Here is a 25,757-nt window from a genome sequence, read left to right as displayed (position 1 = left end):
GCACTAAACCACGTCCCCAGCTGTCACACTCACATGATTTTTGAACACTTCCAGGGATGGTGCCTCCACTAGTGCCCTGGGCAGCCTATTCTGATGCTTTACAACCTTTTCCATAAAAATGTTTTCACTAATACCCAATCTAAAACCTCCCTTGGTGCAACTTGAGGCCATTTCCTCTCATCCTGTCCCTTGTTCCCTGGGCACAGAGCTGGACCTCCCTGGCTGCACCCTCCATGCAGAGCCAGAAGTGCATGGCACTATTTAAAGTCAAAGTACTTTGATTTGCAGGAGGCAAGGATGAAAGTGCAGGCTAATTATGGAAGTTTATAAATGCAGCTGACAATTTAGCACCCTGTGTCTTTCATGCTGCCCTTCATTTACTCTCCTGGTGCTCTCTCCTCACTTAATGCTCTGTTGTTTTTCCCCCTGTGAGTAAAGTGCTGCTGAGAGTAACTGGGGTAGCTGAGTTTGATCCATTTACATCCCTGTGGATACAGAGGGGGCTGTTATTTAATTATTTAACACTGAAATGTGTGAAATTACTCATGACACCTCCAGGATGAACTATGCTAAGGGGCAGACTTTTATAATCTGTGGATTATATTCTATAGTACATATATATAATATGATATATATATATAATATATATAAGATACATAATATTTTATATATATATATATATATATATATATATATATATATATATATATATATATATATATATATATATATATATATATATATATATATATATATATATATATATATATATATATATATAATCCTCCTGAGTCTCCTCTCCTTCAGGGTGAGGCCCCCAGCTCCTCCAGCCCCCTCCTGTCACTACAGGACATGAAATAACACAATGTTATTGTGGTTATTGTGTTATCTTATTATTACATGCTGCTCTTTTAAGGTAAAAAGAGAGCTTTTAATTTCTGACTCCAACATTTATAGATTTCTAAAAGTGACAGTGGATTGGAGGATGACAGTGCCACCTCTCCAATGACACTGGACAAAACAACAGTCCATCAAATTTCTCCTCCTCTATAAAAGAATGCAAAACAATAAGTTATTTACATAAAGTGTGTTAGAAAGTTCCTTACAAGAATGTAAACATCAGAAAACTTAGAAAGTCTTAAAAAATCAAGGTGGCACCATCCCAAGCAGATTTCTCCCAGACCTTTTCCCTGACGGCCTTGGCTTGCTGGTAGACCTCCTCACGGTTGCCCACATCACAGATGAAGTAGTGGCACTCTGTCCCCATCATCCTGATCTCCTCCGTGGTCTCCTTCAGGCATTTCTCAGTCCGACCCCACAGGATGATCTGTAGCAAGAAATTTTTGTTAGAGTCCAACTGCTTCTGTTTCATATCTAAAATAATTAAAACATGCTTCTGACTTCAGCGGGTTGATGGAAATCTTTGATGTGTGTTCACTGCCAGGGCTGTTGTTTTGCTTCATTTAAGAAAAGCAATGACTTTCTGTTACATGGGGAGTATCAAGTGGGACCTGTGCTCCACTGCTGATCCTCTGTTTACAGATTCTTTACAAGCAACACAAGCTGAAACAAAAACTCAGATCTGAAGCCCAATGTGACCAATATATGGAACATTTGGAAATTTTTCTGCATCATGTCATTTCAAATCTCTCCCTGTTTTTGCTGTACACATGTACAAAATGACAAATTTATCCTAAAACCACAGACCTTCCTGAATATCTGGTGTGCTGTCTACTTCTTGTTTTATGTATGGAGATAAAATCTGCTCTGTAATAAAATGTATTTTTTCAGCCTAGTAATTACTTGCAATGCTGGTTGCAGGCTGGTGTCTCAGGTGCATTTCAAACAAGTGTTCATCCTACAGCGGACTTCTAAAGTGAGAAATTTCAAGCATGAATTTATTTTGCAGCTCCTATATACAGGATTTCACTTGCCACTGCCTTTTAACACAATAAAAATTAAACACTGCTTCTTGCACAAAGAAAATTCGGAATATTTATAGAACAAACATTCAAAATGGATCTGATTTACAATGAGACATAATCAGCCAACCCTATCTGCATTTCTACACCATCAGCGAGGTCAGAAATAGAAAAAACTTGAAAAGTCACCAGGTTCATTAACTCTCATCATGGGGCTTTGTCCAGTACAATTCTTTCTAGAGAGGCAAAAACATCAACTTTGAAATGGAGCTTCCACCACTGTCCTTCAAACATTAATGTGCAGCTAAGCAGATGTAACCACAAGATTTTTTTCTGATTACACAACCTTATTTGCTATTTCTTTCAAGGTTACTGGCAGGAATATAATTTCATCTCTGTTGCTTAAGACATCTATGAATGAATTGATCTCTGGTTTTTGCTCTTCAACTAAGCCTTCTCAGTACTTATCATGTTATAAATGGTGAGTCACTGTTGTTCTGCAAAAAATAAATTACTGAATGGAGCATGTTACTGCAATCAGCTGACTGTTCTGTGACTCTAGGAGCAAGATCCAAAAGAGAGAGAAGAAATGGTTGCTACATTGAAAATGCAAAATTGTGGTGCTATTTCCAAGCACGTGTGATCCAGAATTACAGTTCCTTCTCACACTACTGTGTACTAAGTCTGACCAGTATATTGATTTTTTTAATGGTTAAAAATAAGCACACTTGCACTTCAAAGATTAAAGAGTCTTTGAGTTTTCTAAAAGTTGAAAGAACAGAAAGAAAAAGGTCTGAATTGCATCTCTGCTTATAGCTCAATCCCTGCAATTAACTTAATAACAGCAAGATAAACATAAAAAAATTATGTGTGCAGTATTCTTACCCCACAACAAATCTCTGGCAGGGAGCTTTAACATGCTTATTTTTTAAGGACTAGCTAAGCTTATCTCATAACTGGTACTAAAACTAATCTCTGGCAGGGTCAAAGAGCTCTTTAGTGTGCCCCAGCAAGGCTAAAATGCAGAAGTATCCAAATCCTCAACCACTTCCTAAACAAGTTACATTTACAATTAATCCCATTTCCATGTCATTGGCACATCTGTGAACACAAACACGCCCAGACTGATAAGATTTATATCCTCAAATTCTCCAGAGCACTAACAAATCTGGTTAACCAGAAACTTCAGAGTGTGTATAAATATGCCAGAGCCATTTCATGGGAAATCTTATCTCAGGGGAAGTAATTTTCAAGGAAAAAGCTGTGATCACACTTAAAAACTATAAGAAAGCATATGGCTGAAATTGCAGCTTGTGCACTGGCCTGGCTTCTAAAGTCTCAGCGTATCACCCTTGGCCATCAGGGCTTGGCATCTCCTCAAAGCTTGTAAAACTGATGGCTATTTACTCACTTCTGATCCCAGGGCTAGACCAAGGAATATTTTTCATGTGTACACTGCAGACTTGAAGGGAAATCAAGAACATGTGAGAAATTTCACAAGCTCTCAGGAAGTATTTACAAAATACTGCTCAGCTGCGAGCACATGCACACTTGCTCTCCCTTTCACAACCCACATGGAAAGGGAGAGGGAAAACCTCTCCAGAAAGGGGAGGAAAAAAACCACCACAAAATGTCAACTGCAAACATGGAGTTTGATGCCCACAGAGTTTTGCATCCGGGTGAACTTCACCCTCTTGGCAGGGTTGGATTAGTCAATGTACACACTAAAAAATGAAGTGACTCGCTGAAGAGTGATGGAAGGTAGGACAGGAAGAGGAGAGAAACAGAAATAAGGTGTCAGACAAGGAGAGTGTAAGGCAGGAAACTGTGCTCACATATCTGATATTCCAGTGCTTCACACTGCTATTGCTGAATAAAAAGTAGATCCCTCACTCTTCACTTCAATCTGTCTCAAACATCCATAGAGCCTCCTATTCCCAGGAGCTACCACTGGTGCATTGAATGTCAGGAAATATACATGGAAGAATAGTTAAGCAAAGGATGACCTGTCAAAGGAACATCTGTCTGTGATGCAACTCTTGGATATACTATTTTTTTATGCCCCAACAGTTTCATTGAGACCTTTAATATCTTTCAGGCAAGTCTTGCAAGGTGACCCTCTTAAAATCTGGGCCATCTGGGGAAGACAGAATTTGCTGCTTATCCTGCTGACAACATTAATTTCAACACTGACTTCTTTCCATGAGAAGTTTTCGTGTCTTTGATACTGTCCACACTCAGGTGAAGGCTTCAGCCTGTGTAAGAGAAAGGCAGTAAATAAAAGACCATTCTTTTGTGAGAGGTCCCTGATGACCCAGTGGGAAGTGAGGGCTCCTGCCGTCATTTCTGCTACTTTTTACAGATGGATAAAGCTCAGAACTCAATACAATGTGCTTTTGGTCCAAATTCAAGCTTGACTGCTCCTATGAGATCATATGAGACTTTAAATTTCTCTCTTACATCTGGCCAGACTGAATTGGCACAGGCTTCCCCCCAGCCTCCCAGGACATCAGATCTTACAGCGAGACAAGTCTGGAGTTGCTGCAGTTGTCTCACAGTTGAGGCTTCTGTTGCTGCTGAACATCTTCAGGAAGGGCTTGGTTTGTACTCTTTCTGCACAGGCAATACAGCAGTTTTCTGACGTTTCTGATGTTTTCTGGGTCCTTACTCTCCTACTGCCTCCTGAGATTTGCTACAAACTCATCAGTTCTCTGTGCTCCTGCATTCACCCTCTTCTACAAAATGTGCCATTAGCAATGATCATCCAATGCTCCTGAACAAACCCTTCTGCTCCCTGCTGAGCCACTGTGGGCCTGGGGCTGTTTGCTGCTCCCCATGAGCTCCAGTTACCCAAACACTGGCTCTTCACTTCCCTTGGGATGCAACCCTTGGGATAAAGGAATATTTTTCAGTAAACATCAGGAAAGTAAACATCAGTGAACATCAAGAAAGGCACCACTTCATTTCACCCTGCCCCAGCTGGGATTCCAGGGCTCTGCACTCATGAGGAGCCCAGAGCTGTGGTTTCAGAAATGGCCCATTTTATTAGGAAGCACAATTTTTCAAATGTAGACATGGGGCTCAGAGTCTGGTCTGTCTCCTCTTTCCTTTCTAAGTGCAAGTCTAAATTGGCAATAAGTGTGTCCCAAATGGAAGCTGAGAATGACTCCAACAGACACAGAAGTTCCTGTCTGGACAGAGGAAAATGAGAAGGAATAAGGAGAGGAATAAGGTTCATGATTTTCCAGCCTGTCAGGATGCTGCACAGCCACCCATTCACCAGAACTTAGTGGTGGACAGAGGAATACTTAATTTGCATTTTGGATAAATTCTTGGACAGACAGTTTTCCATTCTGGAAAGAATCAAGCTGTTATTTCTTTCCCCTCTCCATCTCTCACCATCCTCCCCTGCCTGCCTGTTCCTGTGGCACCAGACACACTCTCCTCCCACAGAGTTACTGACCAGAAAATTGGTGAGGACAGGTGCCCAGGGAGGTGGATAAAATCCAGCTCCAAGGCTTCCTGCCTGTGCTTACCTCGGTGTGACCCCAGGCTGGCAGCAGCCAGGGAGGCAGGTGGGATGGGAAAGCCATCCCTGAGACACCAGGTGGGATGGGAAAGCCATCCCTGGCATTCCAGGTGGGATGGGAAAGCCATCCCTGAGACACCCGGTGGGATGGGAAAGCCATCCCTAAGACACCAGGTGGGATGGGAAAGCCATCCCTGACAGTCCAGGTGGGATGGGAAAGCCATCCCTGACAGTCCAGGTGGGATGGGAAAGCCATCCCTGAGACACCAGGTGGGATGGGAAAGCCATCTCTAAGACACCAGGTGGGACAGGAAAGCCATCCCTGACAGTCCAGGTGGGATGGGAAAGCCATCCCTGGCACTGCAGGCGGGATCCCACCACTGGACACAGGGAAGAAGAGATTTATGATGATGGAGGAACTCCACGTGCCCTCCTCCCCTTGATGAACTTCAAAGTAGGGAAGGGCTGTGACATCACACTTGGTGAAGATTTTCCCAGGATTTATTGATGGGTTTTTGCAAAACAAACCTTATCTGTCAATCTAGAGTCACAGAACTCCTTATCTGACCTTAGGAAAATCCTTTCAGCAGGAGGGGCAGGCACTGCATCCTCTGCTCCCAGAGGATTAACTCTGGATCCTTTAACTCTGGATTTAATCTGCTAATGAGGCCTGTCCTGAGGTCAGAGGGGAGTCAGAGGGAAGGGTTTTGCTGCTGTTGGACTAAGCAAGGCTGTCTAACAGAGACCGGCACTGGCTCTGTGCCAAAAGCCCCAGTCCAAAGCCTGACTTTCACCATAGCACAAGAAGAGTTATGCTTCTGACCACCACAAAATCAGATAAAGCCACTAATTTATATAAACTGGTCTAGACTGAAGCTGCTATCAACCACAACATAAACATGTGATCAATGCCTCCAGAGACTGAAGGATATTACTAGTGCAGGACACGAGGTCAGAGCTAACTTTACATCATTCACAAGGCTAGTTAAGTTGTTCAGTCTGATTTTACTGCTAGCACAATTCAAGAACGGCAGCAAAGGAATGCTGCCCTTTTACATCATCAATTATTTTGGCACTGTATCTTCAGCAAACCCGCTGTGCTAGAATTTCTGCCTCCGGTGAGCTGGAGCAGTACTGGAAAGGTGTCCTACCACAATTGCCACTGTTGGGTTGTATTTGAGGAAAGAACTCTTCACTCCTGGTCTATTACAGCACAAGGTGGGCTGTGATTAGCAGATATAACTTCCACTCTCAAAGTTTCTCCATTTTACGATTCGTGAAGCAATTCTCTGATACAATCAGAAGACACGGAAAGATTAAAGTGTTGCAGAGAGACACAAATGCCCTTCCTGCCTGATCTCATTATTGCTGCCTCCACAAATCAACCACAACTCCCAGCCCCAGATCAGCAGAGATAGGAAGTAGTTGATAGGTCAACACATTTCATTCCCCCTTTCAACCTCCTTCCCAGTGCAGGGGAACAAAAGTTGCTCTGTGTGAGCTGGTATCTGTAATTGCACAGACCTTTGTTCAAACACAGAAAGCCTTTCTGCGCCCAACACTCAAGAGTTCCTGCATACTTTTAGGAAGTACAAAGTGTAGATAATCCACTGAAGTATGCCAGCCTTATCCCCCTATATTCACAACTGCCTGGTACTACTAACTCGCAGTCTGTCTTCGGGGAAAAAAAATGCATTCCAGTGTGTCCCATAATCCTGGCAGAGTTTTGCATATCGTGAGAAAGGGAAGCTAAATCCCACAGCCTCAAAAGCTCCAGGTCTTTTGCCTGTCAATGGCAGAAGAGTTTTCTCCTCCACCCCTTCCCCTCTCCTGGCCCCAGGCAAAGGCAGACAAGTTCTTTCAGGAGTTCTCCATGGGAGAGGCAGCTGAAGGCTGATTATTTACTGGAAGAGGGAAAGGTGTGGCCCTGCAGTGTGAAAAGCCAATCTTTGCTTTAGAAAGGAAAAAAAAAAAAAAAAAAAGAACCTTGTGATGCCTGAAGTAGGTCAAAATACTTAACCCAGCCCCTTAGTGACACTTCTGTAAAGGTAAGCAAACAAAACAGGCCAGTGGAGAATTTCTCTCGGTTCCCACAGTGAATATCAAAGCTGCAAAGGACAGGTATGAGAAAAGTTGCATGTTAACGTGGAGAATCGAGAGAGTAAGCCTCTGTATCTATTTTACATGCAAGCTTTTCAAGATTACTATTTAGCAGTTGTAAAGCCTGTAAGAATTGAATTTAAATTTAATTCTGCCACCCTGGTAAACACAAACCACAGACTTTATAATAAACTGGTTTAAGTCCAGGAGTAACATATAGTAATGAGATTAACAGTTAGGGCTAAAGAGACTTCAGAAGGCGACTAAAGGAGCGAATTCCAATCATTTCAGTCTGGAGTCAGAACTTTTATTAGTTTATATGTTGACTTAGCACTCAATGGGATTAACATTATTCACCTAAACAACAGTCAATTCCAGATGTACCCCTTTTTCCCTCTTAAAGAAACCAAACAGCACCTAAAAAAAACTCACAGAGGAGTATGTCAACACCTGCCTGCTGTTCAACAGGGGCCTTCCTTGGAAAGAAAATGTGTGATTTTCTGTGTGCACACAGGCATTTAAGAGCAGCTCCCTGTGAAGAAGGGAACAAATGCCCACTGTTCTCACAGTCAGGACTATGTAAGGACAGGTGGCCCCATGCTGATTTTTTTTTTTCTTTTTTTCCAGGGTTTTTTTTTTCCCCAATTGCTTTAGTCTGCAGCACTCCAGACTGCCTTGGGAGCAGCTCTTCGCAGCTCTGCTCGGAGCAGAGGAGGAAGGGCAAGGGTGAGGGTTGTTTGCAAGGAGAGGTCAGGCAGGAGTCAGCCTTTACAATTCCATTAACGCTGGGACAGGGTCAAACCGAGTGCAACGCTCCAACAAAATGCACCAAGTGGCCACAAGCTGTCACCCTGGAAGGTCCCTGCAAGCATCTGTGGGGTAAAGAAAGGACAGACTTGTAATGGTGAGTGGTTTGCCACCCCACGTGTGAGAACAGGCTGCTGCTGCAGGGATCCAAAGCACGCAAGTGTTAAAAATAGGTTAGAAACTGTTGTAAAATAGTTGATAGATCGTTAAGCATGTACTGTTAGTTTGGTTGTTATATTGTAAAAAGGGGTTAAAAGGGTAGTTATGAGAAATACTGTACTCAGCATAGCATAGAGGACACAGACTCAAGCTATGTCAGGGAAGGGATAGGTTGGATATTAGGAAGAAATTTTTCACTAAAGAATAATAAAGTACTGGAATGCTCTTCCCAGGGCCATCCTCTGTTGCAAAAGATGGCAAAGCAGTGCCATCCTTCCCAGGGAGGTGGCAGAATCACATCTCTGGATGTGTTTAAAAAAAGCCTGGACATGGCACTTGGTGCTATAGCCTGGTTGAGGTGTGAGGGCATAGGTTGGGCTCGATGATTTTAGAGGTCTCTTCCAACCTCACCATTCTGTGATTCTGTGATAACACACCTCAGCAAAGTGCACCACGAGCCAGCCTGGAGAGAACCGCAATGGCCAATCAAGGCCTAAAACCTTCATGCAAATGAAGGATCCAAACAGAAACCAATCCAAGGGACAAAAAACAGGATAAAAAGGGGCTCCTGACCCAGGGAAGCTGAGCCGTTCCCCTGGGACATCGGGGCCATCGCTGCTGAAGGAGCCCCAGGCCCGCTCCTGCCCGGCCACCTTGCTTTAGGCCTTTCTTTTACTAGAATAAATCCTCAAATCACTTCAGCACCCCTTGCTTTAGGCCTTTCTTTTACTAGAATAAATCCTGAAATCACTTCAGTACCCCTTGCTTTAGGCCTTTCTTTTTATTATAATAAATGCTGAAATCACTTCAGTACCCCTTGCTTTAGGCCTTTCTTTTACTAGAATAAATCCTGAAATCACTTCACTACCCCTTGCTTTAGGCCTTTCTTTTACTAGAATAAATCCTGAAATCACTTCAGTACCCCTTGCTTTAGGCCTTTCTTTTTATTATAATAAATCCTCAAATCACTTCAGTACCCCTTGCTTTAGGCCTTTCTTTTTATTATAACAAATGCTGAAATCACTTCAGTACCCAGAGCCCGCTCCTGTTTTTATCACAAAGAAATATCACAGAAAAATCACAAAAGAAATATCCTGCAGAAGATTCTCTGGCTGCAGAGCAGGAAGAAGTGGAGAATCTGGGGGTGGGGAGAGGGGTTAGGAAAGTTCTGTGTTTGAGGTAAGGCTCTGGAGACACCCACCAATAGAAATATAATGCTCCACCCTGCAAAAATAACCAGTGTGCTGCTGCCGCCTCCGTCTGCTTGGCATGGCATCCCTGTAATCCAGATTCCTATAAAAATGTCAGGAAATTGTGGGGAGGGGAAATATGCAGGTGCAGAAAGGCCTTTTGTCCTGCAAGCACAGCAGACAAGATGAAGGGATAGAAAGTCAGTAAATAACATTTCAAAGGGGGAAAAGAAATTACTACGATGGTCTGACAGGATATTTCAGCATCACTGAAGTTTAGCTGTGTGCACATTTTTCTTCCAAAATGCTGCATTATTATTTTTACTTACTGCATATAACTATCTGGGTAAAGAACCTGTGGCAGGTTAAATATTCATGTTAGACATTTACTACAATGCAAAGCTATGTCTACACTGAACAGTAACTGTTCTTGGAAAGCTAAAAAAAATCCAAAAGTTAGATTACAAGGTAATGTTAGGAGAAAAGGACATGTAAAATTAAAAAGTGACTCCAATACAGAGTTATTTCACTTGACTGGGCAAAATTGCCCACAAATTGCCTCTTCATCCAACAATTAAGTGAAAATTCTGCTGTTTCTTAACTATCAAAATGGAAAAACCTGACAATATAAATGTATGTAAAAGAAGAATTAAAGAGACCAAACTGGGTGCCAGTCAAAGTGGATTCTTCTGTGGAGTTTGCTTTCTATTTCTGAGATGGATTCTGGAGCAGAGCAGCCTAACCTTGAAATGCTGGATGGTTTTAACTTCCAGTCCCCAGGGACAGCACTGACTCCTAGGCTAGACCCTGCATGGCTTATAAAAGCATTAGTTATGCTGCATTACCAGTTTAAAGGATTGTCAGCTTTAATTCAGAACACCTTCAGTTTTGCTCCAAGCTAAATCATGATGAGCAATTCACCAGCACTTCACTTATTTTGGGGAACATAAAAAAAAAATTCTCTACAAGCTCTATAAAACTAAAAAAATATAGATTTATCAATTTGATGCTATACTCAAAACATCACTGAAAAGAAAAACTAGGCAAGGGTTTAAATTTGTTAAGCTGGGAGAAGGTTTGCAACAAAAATAGCCATAAGAAACCTAAGGGTGAATAATGTTCCCAATGCTGTCATTATAAACTGCCCTCCAGAAAGGGCTCAAATATGCTCCAGATCATCCATGTGCATAATAGGATGCAGCTCTTCACTGAAAAAATAACTTCTCCCGTGAGGTTACTGGAGAAGTATTGGAGTTAAAATAGCCTGCCTTAAATTTGTGTATAAACACCAGCAACTGCTCCAGACAAGCTCCCCTACAAGCCTTTCTCTGCCTCTAGAAAAAGAGAACTGCTACCATTTTCAAACCACATAAAAGCTGTCAAAAGGTGCCTTTCTTATAAGAATTTTAGTTGAAGAAATAAAGGAGACTGCTTAGAAGAAAGCTTCAATATTGAAATGCTTAACTGGTTGCCTATCTTTTCATGTGCTTTTCAAAATGTTATTTTTTAATGGTGGCTGTTGCTATGCAACAGAGCAGAATCTCTAAAATCTATTCATGAGTTGTACAAATGGCAGTTTTCAGGACATATTTAACTCTCTCAGTCTATTAAGTTAAAGAAGGAGGATGGGAACCAGAGGACTGGAAGCTCCCAGAGCACAACCCCCACCCAGGGGTACAGCTCTGGCTTAAACGGATCTTTCACTGATTATGCAATTTTTTTCAATACACTGTTAAGATATAGCAGCTACCTTGCCTTCAAAAAATGTGAAAAACAGCACAGCTCTGTTAAATAAAATGGTATCTAAATGTAAAAACAAAAGTTATATGCATGTTCATTACTTTTAGCCAGAAATGATCAAAGCAATTCAAATTCAGATTCTGCCACAATGGTTATTTAAATAACCAATTTGCCAAATGTTATTTAAACAAGAGGTGCTGGTCAGGCAGTCACAAGTCCAGCTTTAGCATATTCCTAACTTCCAGCTGCCTGGAAGTTCCCATCTTTTGGATGTGACTGCATGCTTCTCAGGCCACTGCAATGCAAAATGAAGTTAATTCACTTCAATGTGAACATAAAAATCAATGAAGTTATCACAGAACGAGACATAGCCTGACTTTCCAATAAAATAAACTGTATAAAGTAACCTGGGCAGCAACTGAGATTTAACGGAGGGGCAGAAATAGAATATTGAGGCACAATAATTCTCAGTGTGTTCAAAGGCAGTCACAAGCCCAGCTCTTTGCCTCAAGGGTTCCCTCCCTGCCAGCAGCTTGAGAGCATTGGGGATCTGGAAACTGCTCCAAGAAAGTGTGTGAAATTTAGCCCTAAAAAAACAGGCCTATTTTTGGTTGACTCACATTCACTTTTTGCTTCCACTGAGATATAAGTGACAAACCCAACCAAAGTAATGGCCTGAAGGACAGCAATCCCCAGGTGCAGCAGTGATGGATTGTCAGTGCTGGAACTGCACTTAGAAACCTGGAATCTGAAACAAATAACACTACTTGGCCTAAATCTGGGACTTAAATGCAAACCAAAAGTGTTTTAACTGTTTTTACTGATGCCAGTGGCTAAAGAAACCATTCTAACTTCATCCCAAATATATCAACTCCCTCTGAGATGGATCTTTTTTCAGTCTATAATCAGCATTCTGATTATTTAGTGCATTTACAATTTCAACAATAACCTGAAAATATGTAGTTTATAATTTTATATAATATATATAGAATTATATATATATAATATATATAGAATTATATATATAATATAATATATATAGAATTATATATATAATATATATATTTTTACACAATTTATTTTATAAACATAGTTTACTTTCAGTGGTTAAGAATTTTCTATTTCTTATTGTCCCTTTCAAGTCAGTGAGGAAGAGAAACTGAAATCCCTTTATAAATGCAAGATGCTCTTGTAAATGTCTGGTTTTGCACAAATGCTGGGCTGAGATGGGGCAGTGTCAGCGGTCAAAGGCATCAGGAGAGCTCAGTGAGAGCTGTAAACAAGTGCAGTGATGTCAGGAGGAGCTGGCTGACCCAGTGCTGAACTCTGGCTCTGAAGGACACACAAAGTGCCAGATCCCTTTCCCACACATGTGCGCACACACACTCCCCTCCCCTTCCATCAGAAAAGGTGTCACAGAACAATCTGCCACAGTCGCACATCATCATCCAGGGAAATAAACCCTGGGACCCCTTTTGATGGCTGAGACTTTGCTTTTGAAGGGACAAACCTACTTCCACAAGCACATCAAACATAAACACAGTGGTCTCTGAGGGGCCTGGGTTCCAATCCAAGCAGCAGAAAGCCACAGCATTGCACAACCAGCACATCCCAAACCCAAAATCAAACGGCTCAGTTCAGCCAGGCAGGACTCCTGCATTTCCCAGGGGCCTTGCAAATATTCTGACATAATTCCTGACAGCTCCCTGTGGCCAGAGCCAGCCCTGAACTGTTAGCATTTGGGAAAGAAGCACTTGCACCAGCTGGGTGCCTTTAATATCCCACTTGGAGCATGACCTCGTCTCCTTAAGGCTTTGTCCTCACTGGGAAGGTTTTTTTAGGAGTTGGGTACAGGGGATTTGAGGTTGTAGTCAACATCAAACCAAGCTGCTGAAAGGGGATGTCAGGATTTTCCATTGCCTCTCCTGCAAGCTCTGCCCAGGGAAGTGCTGATCAGAGACAAGCTGTCTGTGTTTACTGCCAGCAAGGAGACTGAAGTGACAGATCGAAGACAAACACTAATTTAATGTTCATGCAGAAAATATCTGACTGCCCACTGTTCTTGCTGATCCATTCTGTTGAAGAGCGTGGAAAGACAAACTGCTCAGTGTTTGTCTCCCCACAATTTAGGTTTGGTATATTTGAGATTTTTCTTGAGGTCCAGTAAAAAGATTACCTAAGAATTTCTGCTTTCAGGTAAAATGGTGCAAGTTTGTCAGCTCTTCAGACACAAAGAAAATCTTGGGTGTACCTGGTGATTCAAAGGGCAAATAAAACAAACCCCAATTATAAGCACATAAAAGATCATGGGTTTTTAAGTGGTGACTTCTGTCTTCTAAATGTAGGCCTGGCCATAAAGGAGACATTTGCTCCTTAGTGAAGATTCTAAGAAACACTGAAGTAAGATCTTCAGTGCCTGAAAAATCACTTTCTGCTACTCACAGGAGTTCAGACAGCAGGCTTCTAGTCCAGGACTTACTGGGAGAGAGGATCTACCAAAATGACAAAAAATACTCATGGGTACACCTGTACTGCTCAAGAGAGGGGGAGATGACTGAGTGAAAACTCCATCTGCACTTATTTTAATTGGCTCTTTCACTGACAAAAATGACAGAGTACCCATGGATACATCTGTACTGCTCAAGAGAAGGGAAGATGACTGGGTGAAAACTCCATTTTTACCTATTTTAAATGGCTCTTTCACTGACATAAGGGAAGAAATATATTATTAGCCAAGTCACACCAACTGCTACCCCACCTTTATACAGACTCTTTCTAATCTGTAGCTAAAACTGTGGCATACTACAGGATAATCACAGACACAGTCTTTCCAGGCATCATTTATATAAGTATATATGTATAAAAATTATATATATAACCTCAAAATATGTATAATTTTATGTTGGTTAAGTGTACTCAGAGGTACAACTGTCTGTCCCTGGTTACACACTGAGAGCCAGGTTTACCTCACAGGCACACACCTAAAGCACAACTGATTCAGCAGAGCTGCATTTGTGCTTTCAAACATGATTTTATTGCCATCAATGGAGCAGTGACACATTTGCTCAGGCAGTGTAAGACAACAGAAATCCCTATGTTAACCAAAACAAATAAGCTCTGCAGCACTGCAGTCAGTAAATTGTAATTAAGAAGGTGGCAACATAAGGGCAGCTGTCCACAAAATCCCATTGTAATTATGCATAGTTTATGGCTAAACTAATGGGATGAACAATTTAAATTAATTACAAACTCTGCCAAGGTAGCCATCTATTCCCAAGTCTATTAATTAGAATCAATTGAATCCCCACTGGGATAAAGGTCAAACAACATGTATTTGACCCTTTTCTCCTGGCGTCAGTGTTATCAGCCAATGGATCTGGCAGTGCCTGGGCCTGACTTGTTCAGCTCTTCAGGATGTTGACAGGATGCTTTGAAGAACAGAGTCTGGGCCCAGCTAAAAGAATCTTTAATAATTTCTGCTTTATATTCCTGATAAGCATGGGTTTAAAAAGGCCAGAGCTTATTCCCGGCTCTGAGGCTGTTGTTCTCTGTCTTGAGGAGTTTTTCTTTTCAGTCTCCCTTTCCTGCAGAAAACCTTGAAGCAGCAATTGTTAGATTTGTGTCTTCACTTTGGGACAGGAATCAAAGTGAAAGTGAACACTTATTTGTTATAGGATTTTAAAACAAATCCTCATACTCAATACTTAAAGACTCAATAATCATTAGCTGACATTTTCAAACTGCTCAGAGGGAAAGATACCAAATTTCTAGACCCTTGTCCAATTTTATGGGCAGGCAATCAAGAGAACTGTTACTTTTTTTCTTCTCCACATCACTCTTGCAGAATGAATTAACTGGCTTCTTCTGTGAACTTCATTATCATCTATTTGTCCTAATTCTTCAGGTTTTTTGGGATTTTGGGGGGTTTTTTTATTTGCCTTTATACTTTGATTCCTCTCAGGTTACTGTCAGGCCAAGTTCCTGCCTTGCTCTGGCAGTTTGATGTAAAACCAAATAGTTCTTGATGTGCCAACTTTGAATGTTGCTGATCTCTTTAAGAAATGGAATTCAGAGTGTATTTAGAGTTTTCTGACTTCCTCCTTTGTAATTTTACTATGCACTGCATAGTATCACTCTAATAAAGCAGGTTGCCACAGCAGCCTTAAGAATAATAAAATCTTTGATTCCTTTAAAATGTTTTGGTCAAATGTTTAGGACTGTATACATGGATTATGGTCACTCTTAAAGCAAATTGCTGTGCCTGGCTAATTAAATCAGACATTAGCTCAACAGCATGTTTGATTCTTTTATAATGCAGTAAAAACTACCTACAGTGCTTCAGATGGAAACAGTTCTACAAGTCTGAGACTTTTTCTAGCCTGTGCCAGAGCCATGACATAAATGCAACATGAATACTCAGCAACACTTTTACAGGTCACTGTAGGTGATGAAACTACACAAATAAAATAGGCATGAATCACTTCAGGTAAGTGGTCTGAAACATCATGGCCCAAAACCTTCCTGTCAGCCCTGAAGTTCAGAAAATCTGCCTTTTTCCTTCCTGTGGTACAAAGGAGACTGAGAGTGATGGAATCAGACTATGGCTGAGGCTCTGCATGTCCTCTGTCCAACCCCCTGCTCAAGATCAGCCTCATCTACTGCTCTGACCAGGTCAGCTCATTTTGAATTTCACTGCCTCCTCCTCCAGCGGAGCCTCTGTTTTCACTTTCCAGGTATTCACTTTACCCATACTCCCTTCACCTTTAGTTAGCATTAGGTCTACTGTAGCCTTTACCTCCCAGCATTAATTTTTAAAACAATCTGGTTTCTACCACACTTCCTGCACCACTCGAAAAATTCTTCAGAACTCTTTACTGTTACTTTTCAAACCCCACCTTAAAACTTCCATTGCTGTGATGCCTCTTCCAAAACTTTAAACTGGCTCAACAAGTGGTGCTGCAGTCTCTGGCTTTCATCAGCAGAGAGTTCTGTGTTGGTACTCATTGTCACCTTTTGGTTTTTATCTCCACTGTCACATTTATTTATTTTATCCCCGCCAACCCTGAGGTCAGCATCATCTTTTGCTGTTGCTCTTACAGAGCACATTTAGCATCTTTATGCTGAACAGTCTTTGGTGTGAAGTCAGTTTTTGAGGCACTGCAATGACATTAATATAAAACCTCATCTTTAAAACTTTAAGATTTTTTTACAGCATTGGCACAGTCCTTGTATTTAGTGGGAAGCCTCATTTAACTGCCTTGGTGCCAGACCTTCAGCATGTTAAAAAGTGCTGGATCTTGGTGTGCCAACTCAGCATGGTCTCAATTGGGACAGTATTTTCTCATTACATCACTGCATCTTGATGAGAGATGACAAGACTGCAACTCTGCAAGTACCACTTCTTGCTAACATTATTTATTCTCCTTACAACACACCCAGCAACAAAAGACAGGTATGTTCCAAATTATAACTTAAAACAGCTCCAGCCCAAGCTGCTTCACAGACACCAAAGATCTGAGAGCTGATAAATCCTGGTGGTGCCTGCCAGGCAGAGACACTTATTCAGCATGTTATTCCAAGTGCTGGCCTTGGCAGCAGCCCCCAGCACAGGCTCCATGCCATGGCAGCCTGGCACTCCAAACAAGGGCTCTTCTGCCCATCCTCAAATCCAATCAACAAAGTAGGGAGCTGCCAAGAGGAAGCCATTAAATAAAGCTGCCATCAGGATGTAATCTTTGGAGAAATAAAGCCTTTCTGGAGCCCATAAAGCCACCCAATCAGATCTATGCTGTCATGCTTTACCAAAAGTTTCAAATTAATGTATTATTTCACATGACACGGAAAAACATTCACTCCCCAGCTCTTCTCATGTACTTCTGGTTGCTGACAAGTTGTGACATGCTCTCCTAGCTCACTGTAAGATTAAGTGCTTAAATTTAAGGAGGATTAAAGTAACCATCATTTAACGTATCCCTGAAGCTGCTGCATTCCTATGGTGGTTTCTTTCCAACCACACACACAACAGGAGAGATTAATCACTTACAACCTCATATTTGCACTACAGGTAAATATTCTCATTACACTAAAATATCTACAGCATAGAAAATTTCCTTTTAGATTACATTAGTGCATTTTCCTTTTAGGTTCCATTATCCTTTTCATACAATGCCAGATTGCCTTTTCCAAATGGTCACTTCCTTTTTTGCATTTTTGAAACGACTGCACAGAAATCCATTAGGCACATGGGCTGTATGTCACTGTGGTAGCACCACAGGGCAGGAAAAGCATTCACAATGGGGACAGATGCTCACCTGGCAACAGTTTCTTAGCACTGAAATCTAAATATATATATATAAATTTTACACTGAGTCTTTTAAAACCAGGCCACCTTAAATGTAGTGCACCACACTGGCATATTGCACTGGGTAATGTACATCAGAACTGTGTCCATTTCTTTTATAAACCTAATTTTAAAGGCTTTCTAATTTCATTATGTTAAGTCATGATGCCTGTTAAAAACAAGTACCTGTGATTAATCAGTGTCTGAGGAAAATCAGGTCCTCTCAGCTCTGAAAGTGTGTCATTTTAAACCAGCTCTTTTCCTTCTATCAGGACTAATATTCTCTGGGGTGGCCAGATCAGGTCTAGTCATGTTCTGAGCTGAGAAGGAATGAATGTGTCAGAAATCAGTTATTACTTGCAGAACAAAAGTGTCTCCTTGACAACTGGCCCAGCACATGGGATTTTAAAGCTGACAGCAGCAGAAGGGCTTCCTAGGGCTCCTGCAGGGATCTCCTTTGTTCCAAACCTGGAACCCTTTCTTTTGTAATGTACAGGGTTCCTGCAGGGATCTCCCATGCCTTCCCACCCCTTCCCCACTCCCCCAGCACACAGTCAGGAATTATAAACCTTTGGACATGACAAAAGGAAGGGTTCCAGGCTTGGAACAGGGCTCTCCTGCAGGGATCTCACCCCTTCCCCACTCCCCAACACAGTCAGGAATTATAAACCTTTGGACATGACAAAAGGAAGAGTTCCAGGTTTGGAACAGGGCTCCTGCAGGGATCTCATCCCTTCCCCACTCCCCAACACAGTCAGGAATTATAAACCTTTGGACATGACAAAAGAAGGGTTCCAGGTTTGGAACAGGGCTCCTGCAGGGATCTCATCCCTTCTCCACTCCCCAGCACATGGTCAGGAATTATAAACCTTTGTACATTACAAAAGAAAGGGTTCCAGGTTTGGAACAGGGTTCCTGCAGGGATCTCATCCCTTCTCCACTCCCCAACACAGTCAGGAATTATAAACCTTTGTACATTACAAAAGGAAGAGTTCCAGGCTTGGAACAGGGTTCCTGCAGGGATCTCATCCCTTCTCCATTCCCCAACACAGTCAGGAATTATAAACCTTTGTACATTACAAAAGGAAGGGTTCCAGGTTTGGATGAAGTCTGGGGCACATTCCCATTCCAGTGCACCAGGCATTTGATGCTAGGCAAGGGATGCTCTCCCATGCAGTTTAGCAAGACTCTTCTACAAGGTCTGAAAGTGCAACCAGAGATCAATGTTTGAGAGTGACTGATCTTTTAAGACATTTTGGAACAAGAACTCTTACTGAATCCATGGGAGACACTCATATTTTTTGTCCTGCACCTCAAAAAAAGTCACAGCTCTGAAACAGCAGCAGTGGCTTTTGCTCTCACTTCAGGAGATTGGCATTAATTTAATATCCAGCTCTAGTCACAGTGCAGTTAATTCTCGATCACACAGCATTGGTATGTGTTATAAAGAAGCTTTTAGAAGGTAGATGCTAATTCATACAAATCAGGACAATAATATATGAGCCATTCACTTAAGAGTTGGACTCGTTAATCCTTGTGGGGTCTCTTCCAACTCAGAGTAGTCTGTGAAATCTGTAAACTAATAAGTCAATGTGATTCATAAACACCAAAGTGAAATATTCATAGAGCTACAGATGAAATTTGTGTGGGAGGAGCATGCCATTGATAAACTCATCTCAAAACTTGCCAATTTTTCCATTACTGGGAATATAAGGCTAAATTCTAAGACCTGATAACATTTTTTTTTACATAACCTCTCACCAATACTCTCAGCCTAAACACAAAAGAGCCTCAAATCTTACTCAGCTAAACCCCTCCAATTATGCAAGGCTTTCAAGCACTTGTAATTCCTCTGAGGTTTTCAGTTCTGTTGGAGAAAGTGAAACACTGAGGGAAACTCCAGGTTCCAGCAGCAGTGGGGGCTTGCACAGCTCTCATCCATCCATCCATCCATCCATCCATCCATCCATCCATCCATCCATCCATCCATCCATCCATCCATCCATCCATCCTTTTCTTGGTGCTGCTTCCTCCCTCAACTTCTTCCCATCCCAACTGACACTGAACTGAAAGAGGACAGCACAACCCAACAAGAAATCTTCCAAAATGCAGACACTGAGGTCTGACTTTGAAAAATGCTGTGAAAATACCAATGGAGAGAACAGTTGAGATTTCAGGGCTGTTGGGTGTTTCTGGAAAGGCCCAAGAAACTCTTCCAAAGTCACTGTCAGATAAACAAGAATACTAAATTACATACTAAAGCTGGGGAATCTGTTTCAGTCCTATTATTAACATCTTTTTCAGTTACTTTTATTAGGTTTTGTTGACATTTAACAATGCAGAATGCCTAAGAACTGAGCATCCCTTTCCCATTCAAGCACATCTCAAATTAGATAATCTGTGAACAAAGTAAATCAAAATGACAAGGAAAATTTTTAGAGATCAAAGTTTTCTAAAAGAAAACCTAACAAAGATCAAGACGTACAAAAGACATAGGAATCAAAACTTCTTCACTAGAGACTATCAAAACCAGGGCTGACAAATTCCTGGCAAAGGCACTATAACGAAACTTCTGTAGGAAAAGCAAATGGCTTTGAGGAAACCAGGCACAGTTTCCCACTCTGCTGAGCAGTGAATGAACCCATTCAGCCCCTGCACCCCCTGACTGCTCACATCTGCAGAGGGCTGTTCTCCAACACAAGAAATACTGTTCAAAGGGGCCAGTCTTTGCAATATTAACTGGATTATACAGTACAGTCTTTGCAAAACACCATTAGGCTTTGAAGTGGATTTTTATTTCATAGGCATTAAATCATAAACTCATAAAAGTCTCTCCTTCTCCCATTTCATTAACACAGACATTCTCTGCCATTTTGGCTCACCAGAGTATCAACAGCTATGAGCCTTGACAGAGCTACCAGTGTGTGAGACTGAGGCAGAGGTGGATACTTCATTGACCAAATACTTTTAAGGTACAGTTAAATTCTCAAGAATTAAAGCAAACAACAGTGAGGATTTTGAATTTTGCAAGCAGGCAAGAAGGGACTGAAAGCAGAAAGTTGATTTCTCCAGTAATTCAGCCACAGCAAAGTAGCTTCTCAGGCAGCACTTACGAATCTGGACACATCTCTGGGAAGTTGGATTACAACACTTGAACATTTCCGGAGAAAAGTCAGTGCTGTTCATCCCTCATCATAACACTAACATGTCCTGGATCATCTGTAAGCACTTCATCCCTGCACATAGCTCATTTACATGCTCTTGGCTTTTTCCAGAAGTGCTCCAGGAAGCATTTCAATACACAGCGCCTCCCAGGACCAAGTAGTTCTTGACAACTACTTGAAATTACAAACGGAGTATGGATCCTTTGACCTCTCAGGATACACTTGAACAGGAATTATCTGATGATTAAAGTCTCCCATTGCCTAAAAATTGCTGGCAGGCTTAATTGAAAAAAAAACCCAGAACATACACTTCTTAAACTGCAAATAGAACTGGCACTGCTTTGTGCCTTTATTGGCAATTTCTTGGAGAGGCCAACGAACAACTTTGAGAAAAGAAACATCACTTGAGAAGGAAATGTCTCCTAGACATTCATCTAAAGTCACATTTGAGGCACAATGGCAGAGCAATGGGGTAAAGAATGGGAATCAGAATGGATTTACAAGATCATGCCCAAGAGACTTCCATTCCATTAGATTGAGAATTTTAGTCTCCATGCTCATCAATCAAGACATTGTATTTCCATTTGCATAAACCCTTCTGGGATTTATTTCTTGTCCTCTTCACAGCTTTAAATGCAAGACCAAATTTTACAGTAGAGGATTTGCAGATGTGACAATTCATAATCTTGTGAAACACAACATTTGCCACCTTGCTCGAAAACGGCTCTGATACATCTCACTTGTGAGCCTCTGAAACTGAGTGTAAGATGAAATCCCATCCAGTCTAATTACCAGAGAAGTTTCATAGCCTCACAGTCCCAACTAACTTATCTTTCTGAAGATTCTAATCTCAAAAATATGGTTATATATCGCCGCCTACCTCCAAAAGCCCGCCACTATGTCTGTGTGCGCAGGCGCCGGGAGCACTTGGTCAGGACACACTGCACACCCTCCACCAGGACCTGAGCCCTGGCACTGCTGCCAGCCACCTCCATGGCACGCTGGGCTGGGCCCCTAGAACTCCATGCCTGAGCTGGAAGTCTTTTTCTGAACTTGGAACATGGTGACTACGCCAGCTGATAATCAGAATCTCTTCTAAGTTAGTAATTATGATCAATAATTCAAGTTTTGCATATAGTGTAAGGCAGTTAACAGTGTAAAGAGAGAGAACCAGTCAGTTTTCACAAGCCTTATCAAAAGATGACTTGCTAGACACTCCAAGGCTTTTTCATTTCTTTTTCGTTGTCAAATGCAAAGTGTAAAATTGAAGAGGAGTGCCAAGCAGAAGGTTGTGCATGGTACATGGCGACTGCACAAAATCCACAAATTTAGGGTTGAGCACAGAAGCAGGAAAGAAATGAAATCTCATAGCAAAGGGAATGGAAAGTACCACATGTAGGTAAAATTAGCATTAAAACTACTAAGGAGATGAAGCCAACTTTGGTGTTGTCACCACAGGCTGGCAGGCAGTGCCACTACCAGGGGGACCAGAACTTGCTGAGGGCCATATATGCCATGATCTCACTGAAGAGAAAATCCAATTCAAATTGAATCAATGCAAAGACTTAAACACCTTGATGGCGCACATGGGAACATCCCAAAAGGCAAAACACCCCAAAGTTCTAACCAATAACCAGCAACAGAGCATTTTAGAACATGATATAAGACAAGTACAAAGGTTCCCAATAATTATTCTCATGTATTCTGTATTCTTTCCTTGTACAATATGTAGAGATCTTGCTGACAGGACATACAGATAGAATACAGCCTGTGTCTGTTTACAGTAATTCTGTTCTCAGCTCTCTCTCAAACAGCCCTGGCTCCTTTTGGCCCCTGTCCCCTGGCTCCTCAGGGCCATTGTTCAGCTCCCAGCTCAACTGCAGCAAAACAGCTCTTAAATGTGCTGTAGAAATGGTAGCACTTTAATGCCAGCGCTCAGCATAGCAACCAGCCACTCTAAATAAATAAATAATGAAGCCTGGTATTCCAGCAGATAATATAAATACACCTTCAGCAAATTTCTTGGGTCCAAAGGTCAATCAACTTGTTTGCTCTGACTCCCAGAATGTGTAAATCTCAACATGATGTTTAAACACAAACACAGACAAACATCAAAGTTCAATGCTGACATATTTTACACCTCAGAGTTACATGCCAGAATAGCTCTGTACCACACAGAGAAAACTGTAATGCATGTGTAAGGAAGTGATAAAACCCTAGCCTGAACTAAATCCAAATGTTTTTCTTTAAATAGCCTCTCATTCTGTATTTTTCCTCTTCTTTCTTCTCTATTTATTCTCATTCATCCTCTCACACAGAGAAGTATTTATGCAGCTGTCTAATTTCACCAGTCCTCCCCTTAATTACCACTAAAAGGGGAGATGAAACTTTCCATCCTAAGACTCATTTCAGGATGTGTGTTTCTATATCCCTGACTGATTCACACACAGGAACATACCTGTATTTACAAAACCACGACATTTCAAGGTAAACCACCAGCTCCTGAGCAAGAGAATGGACCCACCAGCTACACTGGCACTTCTGGGCTGCTGTGCAGACCAGCCACTCTCAGCCTCTCTCCTAAAGGAAATAATCCCACAGCTTCCACTCAAGCTGTGCTCTTCTTGCTGGCTTCTCATTCATTTTCCCCTTCAACAGCTCTGGACTGTCCAAAAATGAAACACAAGGGACTTCAGGAAGCACAAGGAATTAATTTCACGAATGGAAACCCAGCAGGGTGAAAGGGAACACTTCTCCCCAGTGTCCCAGAGCCACCTGCCCCTCTCCTATGGGGTGATATGATCCTGACAGAGGGGGGCTCACTGTACAGGATCTGTCCCCATGCCCCTCTCCTTTGGGGTGATGTGATCCTGATAGAGGGGGGCTCACTGTACAGGATCTGTCCCCATGCCCCTCTCCTTTGGGGTGATGTGATCCTGATAGAGGGGGGCTCACTGTACAGGATCTGTCCCCATGCCCCTCTCCTTTGGGGTGATGTGATCCTGATAGAGGGGGGCTCACTGTACAGGATCTGTCCCCATGCCCCTCTCCTTTGGGGTGATGTGATCCTGATAGAGGGGGGCTCACTGTGCATGATCCCCATGCCCAGTAGTACCAGGCAGCAGCAATGGAAGTGAGCACGGGCTCCATGCACGGAATTGCTCAGCTCCCCTTCCCCTGCCACAGCAAACCTGGGCTGAGGCAAAACCCCCTCCTTTGTCAGCACAGGGGGATTCACGAGGGGGATTTTCTCAGAACCGCGTTTTCACGGATGGGATGGGGAAAGGCAGGACGCAGTGAAGAAGGAGTAGGCAACTTCTGAAATGAAACCGATGTAATAACTCACAGAGCTGCTCTCACCTTTCCCGGGCGATCCCAGCGATCCCACTCGGAGGTGGGGCAGCAGGGCTCGCTGGCAGAGCAGCAGGTGGGCGCTCCCCATCCCATCCCATCCCATCCCATCCCATCCCATCCCATCCCATCCCCTCCCCGCTCACCTTCCTGGCTCCTCTGCGGGCGAACTCCCGGGCCAGGTGCCGGCCGATGCCGCGGCCCCCGCCGGTGACCAGCACGTTCTCCCGGGACAGGTCTCGCAGCTTGGGCGGCAGCAGCAGGCACACGGCGGCTTTCACCACCAGATACACCATCTGCACCGGGAACAGCAGCAGGGCGCCCAGCCACTTCCACATCATCCTCTTCTGCCAGGCAAAGTTCTCTTCCAAACCTCCACACAACCAAGGTGACAGAGAAAGAAAAGCGATAGCCTTCATGCACCCCCAGATGGGTGACAATTCTTCAACCCCCCCTTCCAAAACTTGGGGGCAAGAGGTTCTTGAACTGGAAAAATCCTTCCCTCCCCCTAAAAAAGGTGGGGGTAGGAGTAAAGTAGTGCAGAAGACCAAGTCACTCCCCTGTTTCTTGATCGGTGTCCTCTGGGATTGTCACACGCAGGTAAAACAGCTTCCTTGCTTTTTCACTGGAAAGCTTTTTTTTTTTAATTAAAAGAGAGGGAAAAAAAAAAGTAGAATTAAAAGTAACCATACATCCCTCCGTTGCAAAAACCCACATAAAAATCCAGTATCCAAAGGAAAGGTTTTTATACTTAGAAAAATAAAGCAGCCTATGTCTCCAAATTTCAGCCTGCAGTGCCTTCCAGGCAGCTCATTTCTATTCTTAGACTCAGGAAATTGCTTAAATAAGATAGAATTGCCAGGACCTTCTTTTTAAGAAAGCCTCAATTCAGGGTGAGGTTGTTGTTTTTGTTTTAGTATCTATAAATATCTATAGACGTTCTGTCCTGAGCCGGTTGCAAAAGGCTGAGCCGGTCACTGCCTCTCTCTGCCCCCTCTCCCGGTTTTTTCACTTGGAGTGTGGATCACAGAGCAGGAATTACGCCGTGCACTACTTCAGCTCTGGCTCTTACTCATTTCTGCCTATTGCCGTCTCTGCCGCTCAGGGCCGCGGCGCTGGGGAGGTTTTATACCCCATTAATCCTGATTGACAGTTAAAGTGTCGGGCCGATTTCACTACTGTTCCTGGGAGTGGCTGCTGCTCTGCCCTCCCCCGCCGGCCGCCGCCGCGCCACCGGCTCGCTGCGGCTGGGCCGGCGCTGCCAGCGCGGCCGCCAGGGCCACCTGCGGGCACTGTGGGCAATGTTTGAGCCGGCAGGGCCACCTGCGGGCACTGTGGGCAATGTTTGAGCCGGCAGGGCCACCTGCGGGCACTGTGGGCAATCTGCGGGCCGCCAGGGCCACCTGCGGGCACTGTGGGCTATCTGTGACCCGGCAGGGCCAGCTGCGGGCACTG

General features: G+C 42.8%; 1 protein-coding gene across 1 annotated transcript in view; it reads right to left on the bottom strand.

Moving 5' to 3' along the window:
* DHRS3 (dehydrogenase/reductase 3) overlaps positions 1-25,403 on the bottom strand; it is a 32,383-nt gene extending 6,980 nt beyond the window's left edge. Inside the window, exons 1-2 of the mRNA XM_036396370.1 lie at positions 24,449-25,403; positions 1,184-1,327 (exon numbers count right to left, since the gene is read on the bottom strand). Coding sequence (XP_036252263.1) covers positions 1,184-1,327; positions 24,449-24,721 — 417 coding nt within the window. The 5' untranslated portion in view covers positions 24,722-25,403. The remainder of the gene's footprint in view (positions 1-1,183; positions 1,328-24,448) is intronic.
* Positions 25,404-25,757: the final 354 nt, after the last annotated feature.

The sequence above is a fragment of the Molothrus ater genome, chromosome 23 (assembly GCF_012460135.2).
Source record: "Molothrus ater isolate BHLD 08-10-18 breed brown headed cowbird chromosome 23, BPBGC_Mater_1.1, whole genome shotgun sequence".
In the NCBI taxonomy this organism is placed as follows: Eukaryota; Metazoa; Chordata; class Aves; order Passeriformes; family Icteridae; genus Molothrus; species Molothrus ater.
This window is presented reverse-complemented; position numbering and strand designations above follow the sequence as displayed.